This window comes from Salvelinus fontinalis, chromosome 27 (assembly GCF_029448725.1).
Source record: "Salvelinus fontinalis isolate EN_2023a chromosome 27, ASM2944872v1, whole genome shotgun sequence".
In the NCBI taxonomy this organism is placed as follows: domain Eukaryota; kingdom Metazoa; phylum Chordata; class Actinopteri; order Salmoniformes; family Salmonidae; genus Salvelinus; species Salvelinus fontinalis.
In genome coordinates, this window is record NC_074691.1 from 36,056,806 (window position 1) to 36,072,214 (window position 15,409).

Genomic DNA, 15,409 nt, shown 5'->3' on the forward strand with positions numbered 1-15,409 from the left:
TCACGGAGATGCCAGTTACTTTCGGAGCCTGGCAACAGTGGTAGGCTAATAAACTGTGGAGCAAGGACCGACTGCATCCTCGTTCAGCATTACAGGCTCTTGCTCCTCGCATCCAGGATACACGGTAAGGAAAACGCTATATTGTAAGGTTCAGATAAATATCGTATAGGCCTTTTAGATATGCCTAACCAGTAGCCTAATGATATTGGAAGCATTGCATCTGAATTCATATCGTTTATTGGTGTATCTAAATCTTGGGATGACCGTAGCGGACTCTGGCGCATATTTCCCTCTGACGTAGGCCTAAACGTTTGATGGCGGACCTACATTTTGTTTTCACAGAAAAGTGGCAGATGCACATATGCCTTGATACCACATACTGTCGGGCAATTGGTGATTTGAGTATATGGCTAATTAGCCCGATGCATGCATATGTATTTCCATTCTGGCCATAAGATTTATAGACAACACCGTTTTATGTGCGTAATTTTGGATTTATTATGATGGTTAGTATAGGTTATGCCCATGTCAACATTATTTAGACATCAACAGCGATATTTGGGACCAAATGGTGTGTGATATTATTTGCCTAATGGGGAAACATCAATACCGTTTATTTGTGCCTACCTTCTGTAAACCAACGGTTACATAAGGTTGTCCATACAAAACATTTGAATATTTTTGAAAATAATAATTGATACATTTGATCAGGTAACAATGGCAATGCCTGTTTCCAGTGGCGTAACGCAGTTTCACAGCGCGCAAGGTCTTTTAATGTTTGTGCAGAGAAAAGTATAGTTTCTCGTCCTATTTTGCTATGGGGCCGAGATTTTTTGTTGTTGCTGTTTGAGTTCATGGATTTTTGAACAATCTCAAATATTTGTCCTAATGATAACATTTCAAAATATTAATTTTGATAGACAATTATCAGCTGTCACACCATGTAAAGGAACAACCATACAACTTGTTTCAGACACTATAAAAGGCTTTTTTTTTTTTTTTTACAATTATTGTCCAAGTATTTAAAGGCATTGATTGTTTACTTCTAACATTGAGAGTATTCAAATATGTGATACTAATCTTTTTGTAGCGTTGTGAAATGCTCCAGGGCTCATGGTATGCGTGTTCCAGATTTAAAACATTTTGTAAAGAAAGCCTCCTTTGGGTGTAGCACAGAACATACTTTCAGTGTTTAAGCTTCTGCTGCTGAACAGTGATTACAATACCTTTTTCTCAATATTGACAAGTGTCTTAAGGGGATTAGCCATCAATGACGGAGTTGACAAAAGATCAAAACATACAAACGTTTGTAAAATATGAAAATAATTCATTTGAAAATCCCCAATAATAACTGTTCATCTTTTTACTGAATTTAAGAAAGATTTCATTCAAGTGGTGTATACCATAACAATTTAGCTTTTTCACTGTAGCATTACTTCTCAAAACAGCTGTGTTACGTTGAATTCATCAGGCAGAGTGAGTTTATGGTTGTGATCATGGTGATTCCAGTATTGTTTGTTTTTAAGTCTATCAGAAGTAGAGAACTTTCCAGACCATTTCTGGTCTTTGTGGTTTGAAATGCGCTGCATTTCAAATGTGGTTTGAAATGAGCTGCATTTCAAATGCGGTTTGAAATGTGGTATAGACATGAGGTAGTCATTCAAAATTCATGTTACACTATTATTGAGCACAGAGTAAGTCCATGCAACTAATGTGACTTTTTTTAATTTTTACAAATTTCAAAAAGAGTATTCCAATTTGACATGAGGTATTGTGTGTAGGCAAGCGACCCAAATTTAATGAATAAAAATCAGGCTGTAATACAAAAAAATAGGCATTAAGGCATAGAGTCGACATGGAAATTAATAATATTGGTTTTGGTAATTTTCGAAAAATACTTTCAATCTCTTAATTATCCTAAGTGAACATTTTAAGATCAAATAATGTAAAAAAAAAAATAAAAAAAAGTGTTCACTACAAAAATAAAGTTTACCTGCCGGACAAGGATTGTCCCGACCTTTCAGTAATTCTTGAGCTAATTTCCTGCTATTCTACACAGTTTGCCATGAAGTTGAGCGAAACAACATGTAGTTTTATAGCATACAGTATAAACGTCAGGAAATTAGCTATCTGGTAAGCTTGTGTTCTATGCCAGTGCCTGCGTTAAAGCCTGCCACCTTATCCTTCAACGGAGACTTTTCTTTTATAAGTGCCTAATTGTCCAATTATCCACTTTACTTTGTTTTAGTATACATGTGTATAGGTGATGTAATGCATTATTAATGATGGTCTGTACCATGCTTGACTGATTGTTCCACAATGTGGTATAGAATAGTTATTTTTAACTCCATACAGTTTTCTAATGACGGGTTAACGATGGGTTAACGATGGTTCCTGTCAGATGGACTTTCTTCTGATGAAATAGAATATAATTAGAACACGTTTTTCAGTTGCATTTTCTACTGAATACATTAGACACAACATATAGGCCTATTAGACATAAGCCACAGTGTTTTTATCTCATACCCGACACTAGCGATGGCTTCGGCGGTCAGCTTGAGGAGAACAGTGCTGCTGATTGTCCTAGCGGGGCTGGCATCGGCCCGGAGCCCCCGCACGGCGGACCAGGTATCAGAGGCCGACATTCAGCGTCTCCTACACGGAGTCATGGAGCAGCTGGGCATCGCTCGGCCCAGGGTCGAATACCCTGCTCACCAGGCCACCAACATCGTGGGGCCACAGAGCATCCAAGGTAGGTGATTATGGTCCATGATTTCTAATAATAATGTATGGGTTAGAGGAGTTGTCTGTTATAGTCATGGGTATGGATAGTAGTTTCCAGTGTTATCTATTTTGTTCTTATTCTGTATCCATTTGTTTTTGGTCAATAACCACGTTTCCATCCAACCACAATGTGGATTAATTACCCGACTCATAAAAAATAACTTCAGGACTTATGTAAACAGCAAATTTGTCTTAATGTTGACTAAACAAAATACTCACGACAAGGTGGAATCTTTTGTCAGGGAAATTGATTATGCGTCAATTGCGGTGGAAATGCTTTTATGCGCAAATCTTGATATGAAAACAATCATATCGCAGTAATCTTGGAGTCACGCGATGTTTCATTGTACTACCGAAGATGATCTATTATATTGACAAGATGGTCCAGTGACTGCTCTAACAATGGAAATATAGTACATGTCCTCAAAGATGTAAGGCAGGTGGGAAGATGCGAGATCAGGTGGGACCATTCTAGCCAATGAGAGGGCAGATACGCCAGCCTCAACTCAGTCGTTTTTCTCAAAGTTTCTGGAATGTCACGTGCTTACATCAGTACATTTGGAACAACCTAAACAATTTAAAAAACAAACATATATTTGATCAAATAAGCCTCACATAATTCGACACTCTCATAGACATCCAGGGGCGGACTAGGACAAAATCGGAACTGGCTTTTCTAACACAACGGCCCATTCTTTTCCTTGAGGCCCCCACACCCGCCCATTTTTAGTTCTCAAGGCCCCCATTATTAGTGAGATAATGATCATTTTGTCCAACAAAACGGGCCTACTGGGCTAAAAACGGACCAGCTCATCTGGCATTTGCCCGAAATGTCAGATGGCCAGTCCACTTCTGTAGACCTCCCCACTTGGTCTGCTTATCTTGCATGGACAGATTTTGGGATTTTGAGAATTCTTTCCCTTTGCCTCTTCCTTTCTGGTACTACCACATGGAAGGCATGCAAAGTCTATAGGCAGATGGAATAAATGATTATAACTTTACAACTTATTCCTTAACTACATAAAATATGGTGGTTAAGTCCACAGTGATGAGCTTAATGCAAATGTCCACTAAATATAGGGTAGGCTATCATTTGAATGACGCTGGTGACATGATGATCGGTGCTTGGCTGGAAATTGTCATATACAAATAATCCGTTTTTTAAATTCATATCGTCATATAACTGTATCTGTCTGCTGTATCAGAGAACCGTCTAGAGAGTATCCACCAACACCAGCCTGGGCAAGTTTCTTTTGTGACAAAACCATCAGTAAAGTTGAAAATGCGATGGAAACCTGTTACCGCAAAAGTGTTTTTTTAATCTTCACTATGTCATTACGCACATCCTTTTAACAGCAACAAGTCAGTTGGATGGAAACACCACTCTGGTGTGTCATGTTCGCTGGAATAATCATCGGACCAAGGTGCAGCGCGATATGGTTTCCACATATTTAATAGAGACACACACAAAACAATAAAGAAGTAAACGAAATGACAATGGAGTGCTAACATGCAACTACACAAACAATATCCCACAAAACACAGGTGGAAAAATGTTACTTAAATATGATCCCCAATTAGAGACAACAATAACCAGCTGCCTCTAATTGGGAATCATACCAAACACCAACATAGAAAAACAAAACTAGAACCCCACATAGAAAATATAAACTAGACTAACCCCCCCCAGTCACGCCCTGATCTACTCCACCATAGAAAATAAGGATGTGGACAGGACGTGACATGGTGGGAAAATTAGCATATTGTTTTTATGCAGATGTTAGAATATTTGCATGGAAATCTGTCACCAATTGGATGGAAACCTTCTAAATACCTGACTAATAATAAACCTAGCTAGTGAGGTACAGTAACAACAGGACTATAGCTAACAAAATGGGTTGGCAACTTTATTATGTTAACAGTATGAAATGGTGTACAACCATCAGCCTAGTTTGTGTATATCTGGGATGTGTCATGATTTGGCCGATGGTTACGTCTAAGAAATATACTCTACCCTCTAAAGCAGGACATTTAAAATAAATATTCCCTACTAGTTTTTACACCACAAGCAGTCGTGTGCCCAGTTCAAAGCCTGGGAGAAATCACTGCTATAATGGAGTTTACATCAATGTAGAAGCTATTTTATATGTGCTCCTGCCAAATGTTAATCAGGAGTATTAAGGGGATATGTTCTGTGGGAGAGAGAGAGAGAGAGAACATTTTTTTCACCAAGCCAATGGTTATAGTTCCCAGTACCATTATGGAGATTACGTTGCCATTTCTGTCCTTGGGTTTCTGTACTTGGGATTTGTTTTGGACATGGAACGTAATAACAATATGATGATATCTAGGCTGAGTAGGTGATATTCTTATTAAGATATTGATTTGACTTTCAAAATGCAGTAATCACATTTAAAATGTAAAAACAGTAGGTAACATGTCCTCTCTGTCTCGGTCAATGAATAAACAATAAGGTGTCCCTGTTATGCTGTGTTTCTTCCATTAGGTGGCGCTCATGAGGGACTGCAGCACCTGGGTCCCTATGGAAACATCCCCAACATCGTAGCTGAGCTGACAGGAGACAACATCCCTAAAGACTTCAGTGAGGACCATGGATACCCCGACCCTCCTAACCCATGTCCAGTGGGAAAGACAGGTAGACAGTTACCCTCCTAACCCCTGTCCACTAGGAAAGACTGGTAGACAGTTACCCTCCTAACCCCTGTCCAGTGGGAAAGACTGGTAGACAGTTACCCTCCTAACACCTGTCCACTAGGAAAGACAGGTAGACAGTTACCCTCCTAACCCCTGTCCAGTGGGAAAGACAGGTAGACAGTTACCCTCCTAACCCCTGTCCAGTGGGAAAGACAGGTAGACAGTTACCCTCCTAACCCATGTCCAGTGGGAAAGACAGGTAGACAGTTACCCTCCTAACACCTGTCCACTGGGAAAGACTGGTAGACAGTTACCCTCCTAACCCCTGTCCAGTGGGAAAGACAGGTAGACAGTTACCCTCCTAACCCCTGTCCAGTGGGAAAGACAGGTAGACAGTTACCCTCCTAACCCCTGTCCACTAGGAAAGACTGGTAGACAGTTACCCTCCTAACCCATGTCCACTAGGAAAGACTGGTAGACAGTTACCCTCCTAACCCCTGTCCACTAGGAAAGACTGGTAGACAGTTACCCTCCTAACCCATGTCCACTAGGAAAGACTGGTAGACAGTTACCCTCCTAACCCCTGTCCACTAGGAAAGACTGGTAGACAGTTACCCTCCTAACCCCTGTCCACTAGGAAAGACTGGTAGACAGTACTTATTCCACATGTACATAGACAGTACTTATTCCACATGTACATAAAGGCCTACTATACCTTACTTTACACGAATAGACAGCTTGACACGTACTGTATAACACAACGATGTAGCCTGGGTAACAGACTTTAGTTTCTGCATTCGATATTGCAAACAGCTACGACTAGTTGGCTAAAGCAGGAACAGATGTGCACCTACCAAGGCTATTTGTTCTGTATGATTTTGTTCTATGTAGATTAAGTATTCTGCTATAGCAGGGGATCTCAAAGTGAGGTCTGCGGACCTCTGGGGGTACGTGGAGTTCCTGTAGGGGTCCGCATCCAAATGTCAAAAGATAGTTCAATCTTAGTTTCATCAGACCAGAGAATCTTGTTTCTCATGGTCTGAGGGTCCTTTAGGTGCCATTTGGCAAACTCCAAGCGGGCTGTCATGTGTCTTTTACTGAGGAATGGCTTCCATCTGGCCACTCTACCATGAAGGCCTGATTGGTGGTGTGCTGCAGGATTGGTTTTATTTCTGGAAGTTTCTCCCATCTCCACAGATTAACTCTGGAGCTCTGTCAGTGACCATCGGGTTCTTGGTCACCTCCCTGACCAAGGCCCTTCTCCCCCGATTGCTCAGTTTGGCTGGGAAGCCAGCTGGTTCCAAACTTTTTTCATTTAAGAATTATGGAGGTCACTGTTCTTGGAGACCTTCAATGCAGCAGACATGTTTTGGTACCCTTCCCCAGATCTGTGCCTCAACACAATCCTGTCTCGGAGCTCTACGGACAATTCCTTTGACCTCATTGCTTGGTTTTTGCTCTGACATGCACTGTCAACTGTGGGGACCTTATAGACAGGTGTGTGTACCTTTCCAAATCATGTCCATTTACCACAGGTGGACTCCAATCAAGTTGTAGAAACATCTCAAGGATGATCAATGGAAAAAGGATGCTCCTGAGCTCAATTTCGAGTCTCATAGCAAAGGGTCTGAAAACTTATGTAAACAAGTTATTTCTGTTTTATTTTTAATACATTTGCAGAAATGTCTAAAGTTGTTTTTCACTTTGTCATTATGGGGTATTGTGTGTAGATGAGGGGGAAAAATGATTTCATCGATTTTTAAATAATGCTGTAACCTAACCAAAAAGTAGAGGGTCTGAATACTTTCCGAAGGCATTGTATACGTTTCCTGATCTTTCTTACATCTCTCAGATATAGGACAGACACTTCAGAACAAACTTCCTTTAGACACAGTCTGTTGTTCCATGTAGTGAAGCTGTTATTCAATGTGTTTGTATAGGCTAATAGGCCAAATTTATATTTTTCATAAAATGTTTTTATATTTTTTGGGGGATACTTCAAGAGGTCTTGGAATTCTAAATAATCCATGGTATGACCTTCTTAAAACAATTCCATATAGTTTAGTGGAACCCCCCCCCAGACAGGGCTTGGACTGTTATGGGTTAAAGTTGTAACAACATGAAAATCTCTAAATGTGTAGAATTGCAGAAAAATAGCTTGTAATGTGCTTAATGTTCTCTCCGATGTCAGGAGGCGGGCCTTAAAAATGTTCCTTCCCAGGGCCTGAGACTTAGTTTGTCTGGCCGTGAACTGCCGAAGCCATAGTAAAACTCCTTGCTATTTTCCTTGTATGCTATACTGATTATGAGGGGGTCCCTGAGGAATTTGCTATCCCAAAAAGTTTGAGAAACCCTGTCCTATAGTATTTGGCCAATCTCTGACTCTCTGCTCCCTCTTTTGTACTGTAGCCGCAGATGGGTGTCTGGAAAACGCCCCGGACACAGCAGAGTTCAGCAGAGAGTTCCAGAAGCATCAGCACCTGTTCGACCCCGAGCATGACTACCCTGCTCTGGCTAAGTGGGTGAGTGACTGGGGTGGGTGCTATGGTTTGTTTGGTTATGGATGTTATACCATCCCAAAATCAAACTGACCTTAGAGTCAGGGGAAATGTCAGCCCACTCCACTAAGCTCAGGAGTGGATACAGTAAACTGACCTTAGATCAGACTCTAGTCTGCTATATTGGAGTTTACATCAATGTAGAAGCTATTTTATATGTGCTCCTGCCAAATGTTAATCAGGAGTATTAAGGGGATATATTCTGTGGGAGAGAATTTTTTTTTCAATAAGCCAATGGTTATAGTTCCCAGTACCATTATGGTGATTACGTTGACATGAACTAGTCCAGTCCATCTCACCCTCTATTAGGAAAAACTACTAATTTACACCACACCCCATCTGTGGACACCAGACAAGTCAACCAGAGAAAATAAATTTGTTCTCCAGAAAAGGCCTAATCAATTTGTTTACAATGATTCAAGAAAAAAGGCCTTTTCTGTAAAAAAAAACAAAAAAACAATAACAAAAATATATACCTATGTGTGTCCCTACTCACTTTTGGATATTTCCTTTTAGAACAAGGAACTGTTGTACCAGAAACTGAAGGGAGGAGCCAAAAGAAGAAAAAGGGTGGGTCTATAATTGGTTTTTTTTTTTTGTTTGTTTTTTTCCCCTCAGATTTTTTTGTTGCTTTTGTAGAAATAGTCTCTGTGAATCCACATCACCACAATTTATTTGTTATACCCCGAAGGAGATAATTCAACTTTAAACTCACATTTCTGGATGAAGTCATATACATGTTTCTTTATCTTCAGCACCATGACAACTAAATATTTCATCTCGAAAACAGGAAAGTACCCATCTTACCCTTTTTTATTCCAGAGTGTCAATAACCCCTACCTGATGGGTCAGAGGCTGAACAATGTGGTGGCCAAGAAGTCTGTTCCCCACTACCCAGAAGAGGACGAAGACTATCGCACCACCACTGCAACAAAAACCACCACCTAAACACACTGTTGTTCTAACATTACTGGCCACCATGTTCACTTCACATTATCTCAAGTAGATTTAAGCAATTAAGCCCGAGGGGGTGTGATCTGGCCAATATACCACGGCTAAGGGCTCTTCTTTAGTACGACACAACGTGGAGTGCCTGGATACAGCCCTTAGCCGTGGTATATTGGCCAGATCACACCCCCTCGGTGCCTTATTGCTATTATAAACTGGTTACCAACGTAATTGGAGCAGTAAAAATACCTGCGTTATACGGTCTGATATACCACGGCGTCAGCCAATCAGCATTCAGGGCTCGAACCACCTAGTTTGTTTTAAAACGTCACATCAGACAAGTATGTTCTCTAAATGTGTTACTTTTTCACCATGACACATCTTTGTTGACCTACGTAGCCTACTAACAATGTTAGGTACGGTAACGCAGGGGTATATTGATATGTACCACTTGTGTACAAAAAGACATTACCATCTGTTGTCTGTTTTCAATCTATCAAAATGACTTGCTCAGGGTGGAAAATGTAACGAGCTTATGAGTTATTTTGTGCCTGTGGTCCACTGTGGCATGCAATTCAGTAATATTAGAGCAGCCTATAAAGCTGAATGTTGTCTCAATTATATATTGGATCAAACCAAAAATATGCTGTTTGTGATACAAAGTATTTAGTCAAGTTGTTGTGATTTTAGCTTTTTAATATTTTTTTGGGCTCAAGCCATTATCTAACTCTCTTGGTGTTTTTTTTGATGAACATTTGCTGTTAATTCTTAATAATATAAAATAAACGATTTACTCTGCAAGTTTCCCAGGTTTGAGTCCGTTTTGAATAGTATCTATCAGAGAGGATGACGGGCGTTGGAGGGGGCGGGCACATCCTTCCACTGTACTTAAATCTAAGACAGTACAGCTGGACAGCAGTTTGTTTGGCCTCTTCCAAGAAGACGTCATACAGAAATACTTCTACTTAACCAATATCTTACTTCCGCAGGGAATCTAGCAGTTTATTCAAAACACTTCAATCTAAACCAGGAGTGTTTCTGTTGTGTGGAGTTTGTGTAGGACACAGGTGAGTAAATCTAGCTATTTATCATTCTTGCTCTACCAAATACTCGCTATGTTGAAATTACCCTATTCATCTGGTAACTACATTGTATAGCCATGTGGAAATGTAGTATTTGGTTTGCGTAAACCTTGCGTAAAGGTTATGCGTAATTTGTTCTCTCTTGATTTCCACGACGGCTCTAAATATAAACCTTATATATTTTAACATTCTAAATCTAAGGATGAAGACATCAACAGTATTTGCCTCGGCCATGGTGTTGGGACTATTCTTCTGTCCGCTGAGGAGCGCAGCGGGAGGTGGCTTCCAGGGCGCCTCTCCGCACCCATACAAATACAACTCCAGCCCCAACAAGTCGGAGCGCTCACCGCAGCAGCCACCACAGAACGGATTTGTCTCCCGCCAAATGGGGCCAGTAACGGCCACTGACGAGGTTCTAGAATCCAGCCAAGAAGCCCTACACGTCACGGAGCGCCGGTACCTGAAACTGGACTGGTGCAAAACGCAGCCGCTGAAGCAAGCGATCCACGAGGAAGGATGCGTCAGCCGCACTATAATCAATCGTTTCTGTTACGGGCAGTGTAACTCCTTCTACATCCCCCGACACATCTACCAAGATGACGGGGCTTTCCAATCGTGTTCCACCTGTAAACCGAAAACATTCACTACCGTCACCTACACCCTCATCTGTCCAGGCCAGTCACCCAGCACCCAGAAGAAACGCGTCCAGCGCGTAAAGACGTGCCACTGCGCTTCCATAGACCTGGATTAGTTAAAGCCAGATGGAATGGACACATTTCGTATAGTCTGTGTTGGTTTGCTTTCCACTGGAATATCTAAAAGGAATAGAGCGAGCGACCAAATGCGTTAAATCAAACGTGCTTCCATTGCAAAAACCGAATATGCATGAGGGAGAAAATGTCCAATCTTAATCCTAAAAGAGGAGATCAAAACACAACGAAAACAAGGGATGGAACTCTTCACAACCATGCCAAAACCCCTAAACGGGCAGCTATGCCAACTCCAACAGACCCCCAGTGTAATGTATGGGACTATAACGACTGGTTTGGCATTATTGACAGGTTTAGCACATTGTAAATGGCTTATAGCTTCGTGCTTAATTCTTTTTGAATATTTCTGGCTTGCGCATAATACAAATAACAGTATCACTGTGGAGACCAGAATGTTAGCGCATGTATGGCATTTAAATAAGGAGAAAAATCCACACAGTGTGTTCAATTTGACATGGACTTGTTAACTGTTATGAGCCAAAGTGGAGAGAATAAATATTGTTTCCTTTTTCCTTTTTAAAAATAATCTTTATTGAAGTTTTTCACATTTTACAATTATAAATAGTTCACATAAATACAATTAAACTTTCACATCAATACATTTGAGTTCATAATCACATGACATGATTTACAGATTTAATAGTGTTCAACTGATTTCTTTTATTAGTTCTGTGTTGATTTGTACAAAGAACTAAAAATAATGTTTGAACAAAAGTTTGTTTTGACTCAAAATGCAACATTTCTTCGAAATGTCACTAAGTGTCATTCTCAGTGGACACACTCACTTCAGGAACTCTTAAGAAGTTTGTTGTCAACGAATGTTGGCAATTCATTTTAAACCTGCACAGTTAGACGTCACTTCACGTTCATGCTATTGTATTATATATGTACAGTATATAAAGTGGTTGGTGAATAAACTCGTATTTGTACACCTTGTTAACTGTTTTGGGTTGCTGGCAAGTTGTAATAACAGAGACCGATGGCAAGATACATAGCTGATTTATCTATATTGATGTAATGATTGACAGTGGAAATATAAGGTGAAAAACATGATACATTTCTTATAAAACACAGAAACAAGACTTCTGATATTGAATATCAGAAAACAAACATTAACAAATCTACACGAGAAAAAGTTTCCCACACAAATCTAGACACACTGTCTTGCTTCATTTAACCAGATATTAATCAGTTGTTGGACTGAAAAACATGTATTATTTTTAAACATGAACGTCCTTAGGATGAGGTGGAGAATCCACCACCTTTCATATGAATATACACTACTCCCATAAATTAACAAGAAAATAGTCATCCCTCTTGTTGCCAGTTTCCTGTTGGTCAGTGAATCCATCTGCAACTTTGTGACCTGTGAACCATAGTATGAGGGGTTTCCTCTAGTCTCCAACAGGGGAAGGTTCAGAGGGCAGGGTTCCAGGCTGTGTCTGTAAGAGGGTGGGCAGGAACAGAGACTGGTATGATCCTGATCACCCTGTGTGGGTGGCTAAAGGGGTGGGAGAAGTCCCCACTTACCTCACAAATCAACTCGTACATTTTCTCATGAATATCTTCTCTGTCCTGTTCTGTCTCTCAGCTTGTGGCCACCATGTTAGCTTCCTTCTGGCGTAGCCTGTCTTTCTGTCAGGGCAGAGGAAAGGGGTTTGTTTTTTCCCGTTAGGGACAGTATGCAAACAGTGTCCACATACCACACTATACTGGCTTTAGAAGCCAAGTAAGGAAGTAAATAAGCCTTGACCGAGCAAGAACGGCCCATAGGGCATGAGCCTGTCAGAGTTTGAGGCCCAGTGGAATAATTATTATGATTGGAACAGTAGTTCAATAATTCAATCAAAACCAGGTTCTGAGATAGGTCAAAAAATATATTATTCCTGTTAACACTGTTTTGTTGAGCCTGAATCCAAACCTAGAAGATGGATGATGGTTAGCCTGTTTGATCCTATCATATTGTGTAGAGCAGTGGTACTGTTGCTTTGACCCATAGGATCACACCAATAACTGTACTGTATATATCTCTCTATATTTTCCTTACCCATCTATTCCCCTAAGCACATGTTTTTATCCAAAGTGACTTACAGTGACTTAACACATTTTTAGTAGGTGTAAGTGATCCCTGCGGGAATTGAACTTTTCTAGTCTAGGACATACAGGTGAACAGTAATTCATTGAGGTTGTAGGCGTAACTGACAAAGGTTCAAACCCAGGGTGTTCTGCATGCCACAAGACTGAGTTAGCCCTCTAAGAAAAAGCCTAGGCATTAGGTCTCTCGCCCACCCACTCCTCTCTCTCTCCCCCTCCTCTCACCCCTCTCCCTCTCTCACCCCCTCTCACTCTCGCCCCTCTCTCTCCCCCTCCTCTCACCCCTCCCACCCCCCTCTCTCCCTCCCTCTCACTCTCGCCCCCTCTCCTCAACATTTCTCTCACCCACCCCTCTCTCTCTCACCCCTCTCTCTCCCCCCCTCTCTCTCTCTCTCTCTCACCCCCTCGCTTTGTCTATTTGTCTCTCTCTCCCCCCTCTCTCTACAGTGCCTTCAGAAAGTGTTCAGACCCATCGACTTTTTCAAACATTTTGTTACAGCCTTATTTTACCCCTCAATCTAGACACAATACCAATTAATAACAAAACAAAAAACAGGTTTTTAGAAATGTTTACTAATTTATTAAAATCAAAAACTGAAATATCACATTTACACTATAAACTTGGCACACCTGTTGGAAGGTAAACCTTCAATCCAGTCTGAGGTGCTTAGCACCCTGGAGCAGGTTTTCATCAAGGATCTCTCTGTACTTTGCCTCGATCCTGACTAGTCTCCCAGTCCCTGCTGCTGAAAAACATCCCCACAGCATGATGCTGCCACCACCATGCTTTGCCGTACTGCTGGTGCCAGGTTTCCTCCAGACGTGACGCTTGGCATTCAGGCCAAATTTTCTCATGGTCTGAGAGTCTTTAGGAGCCTTTTGGCAACTCCAAGCAGGCTGTCATGTGCCTTTCACTGAGGAGTGACCTCTGTCTGGCCACTCTACCATAAAGGCCTGATTGGTGGAGTGCTGCAGAGATGCTTGTCCTTCTGGAAGGTTCTCCCATCTCCACAGAGGAACTCTAAAGCTCTGTCAGAGTGACCATCGGGTTCTTGGTCACCTCCCTGACCAAGGCCCTTCTCCCCCGATTACTCAGTTTGGCTGGGCGGCCAGCTCTAGGAAGAGTCTTGGTTGTTCATAAATTCTTCCATTTAAAAATGATGGAGGCCACTGTGTTCTTGGGGACCTTCAATGCTGCAGACATGTTAGGGTAACCTTCCCCAGATCTGTGCCTCAACGCAATCCTGTCTCGGAGCTCTACGGACAATTCCTTTGACCGCATGGCTTGTTTTCTGCTCTGACATGCACTGTCAACTGTGGGACCTTATATAGACAGATCATGTCCAATCAATTGAATTTACCACAGGTGGACTCTAATCAAGTTGAAGAAACATCTCAAGGATGATCAATGGAAACAGGATGCACCTGAGCTCAATTTCGAGTCTCATAGCAACGGGTCTGAATAAAGGTATTTCAGTTTTTTTATTTTTAATAAATTTGCAAAAATGTCTAAAAACCTGTTCTCGCTTTGCTATTGTGGGGTATTGTGTGTAGATTGCTTTGTATATAAAAGATATATATATATATTTTAGAATAAGGCTGTAACGTAAAACAAAATTTGGTAAAAGACCAAGTACATATTATGGCAAGAACAGCTCAAATAAGCAAAGAGAAACGACAGTCCATCATTACTTTAACACATGAAGGTCAGTCAATCCAGAAAATTTCAAGAACTTTGAAAGTTTCCTCAAGTGCAGTCGCAAAAACCATCAAGCACTATGATGAAACTGGCTCTCATGTGGACCGCCACAGGAAAGGAAGACCCAGAGTTAACTCTGTTGCAGAGGATAAGTTCATTGGAGTTACCAGCCTCAGAAATTCCAGCCCAAATAAATGCTCCACAGAGTTCAAGTAACAGACAGATCTCAACATCAACTGTTCAGAGGAGACTGTGTGAATCAGGCATTCCTAGTCTAATTGCTGCAAATAAATAACTACTAAAGGACACCAGTAAGTGGAGAGATTTGCTTGGGCCAAGAAACACGAGCAATGGACATTAGACCGGTGGAAATCTGTCCTTTGGTGTGATGAGTCCAAATTTGAGATTTTTGTTTCCAACTGCTGTGTCTTTGTGTGACGCAGAGTAGGTGAACGGATGATCTCCGCATGTGTGTTTCCCACCGTAAAGCATGGAGGAGGAGGTGTGATGGTGTGGGGGTGCTTTGCTGGTGACACTGTCTGTGATTTCTTTAGAATTCAAGGCACACTTCCAGGTGAAGCTGGTTGAGAGAATGCCAAGAGTGTGGAAAGCTGTCCTCAATGCAGATTTGAAGAATTGATCATAGAAAATATACTTTCATTTGTTTAACACTTTTTTGGTTACTACATGATTCCATATGTGTTCTTTCATAGTTTTGATGTCTTCACTGTTATTCTACAATGTAGAAAATAGTAAAAATAAAGAAAAACCCTTGAATGAGTAGGTGTGTCCAAACTGTTCACTGCTACTGTATATATC

The 15,409-nt window shown here is 41.1% G+C and overlaps 3 protein-coding genes across 4 annotated transcripts in view; 2 read left to right on the forward strand and 1 right to left on the reverse strand.

Moving 5' to 3' along the window:
• The first annotated feature begins 24 nt into the window (after window positions 1-24).
• LOC129825505 (neuroendocrine protein 7B2) lies at window positions 25-9,749 on the forward strand. Of its 2 annotated transcripts, none has more exons than XM_055885657.1 (6): window positions 25-124; window positions 2,537-2,752; window positions 5,291-5,440; window positions 7,849-7,961; window positions 8,514-8,567; window positions 8,820-9,749. In XM_055885657.1, exons 2-6 carry the CDS (start codon window positions 2,539-2,541, stop codon window positions 8,943-8,945), a joined length of 657 nt encoding a protein of 218 aa, XP_055741632.1. In that variant the 5' UTR covers window positions 25-124; window positions 2,537-2,538; the 3' UTR covers window positions 8,946-9,749. The 2 variants fall into 2 exon arrangements, with proteins under 2 accessions (XP_055741632.1, XP_055741633.1); XM_055885658.1 differs by having other exon boundaries at window positions 35-124; window positions 2,511-2,752.
• An 85-nt stretch (window positions 9,750-9,834) lies between these two features.
• Window positions 9,835-11,737, forward strand: LOC129825506 (gremlin-1-like). The gene is made up of 2 exons (XM_055885659.1): window positions 9,835-10,012; window positions 10,229-11,737. The coding sequence occupies exon 2, from the start codon at window positions 10,230-10,232 to the stop codon at window positions 10,776-10,778; it is 549 nt and encodes a 182-aa protein (XP_055741634.1). The 5' UTR covers window positions 9,835-10,012; window position 10,229; the 3' UTR covers window positions 10,779-11,737.
• A 75-nt stretch (window positions 11,738-11,812) lies between these two features.
• Window positions 11,813-15,409, reverse strand: part of LOC129825677 (uncharacterized) — a 63,212-nt gene continuing 59,615 nt past the window's right edge. Inside the window, exon 18 of the mRNA XM_055885865.1 lies at window positions 11,813-12,432. Coding sequence (XP_055741840.1) covers window positions 12,385-12,432 — 48 coding nt within the window. The 3' untranslated portion in view covers window positions 11,813-12,384. The remainder of the gene's footprint in view (window positions 12,433-15,409) is intronic.

Excerpts from the sequence above, each read along its gene's own strand:
- LOC129825505 (XM_055885657.1), top strand. The coding sequence starts at position 2,539 with ATGGCTTCGGCGGTCAGCTTGAGGAGAACAGTGCTGCTGATTGTCCTA. Across the intron at positions 2,753-5,290 it reads GGGGCCACAGAGCATCCAAG|GTGGCGCTCATGAGGGACTG; the intron begins GTAGGTGATTAT and ends TTCTTCCATTAG. Across the intron at positions 7,962-8,513 it reads ACCCTGCTCTGGCTAAGTGG|AACAAGGAACTGTTGTACCA; the intron begins GTGAGTGACTGG and ends ATTTCCTTTTAG.
- LOC129825506 (XM_055885659.1), top strand. The coding sequence starts at position 10,230 with ATGAAGACATCAACAGTATTTGCCTCGGCCATGGTGTTGGGACTATTC.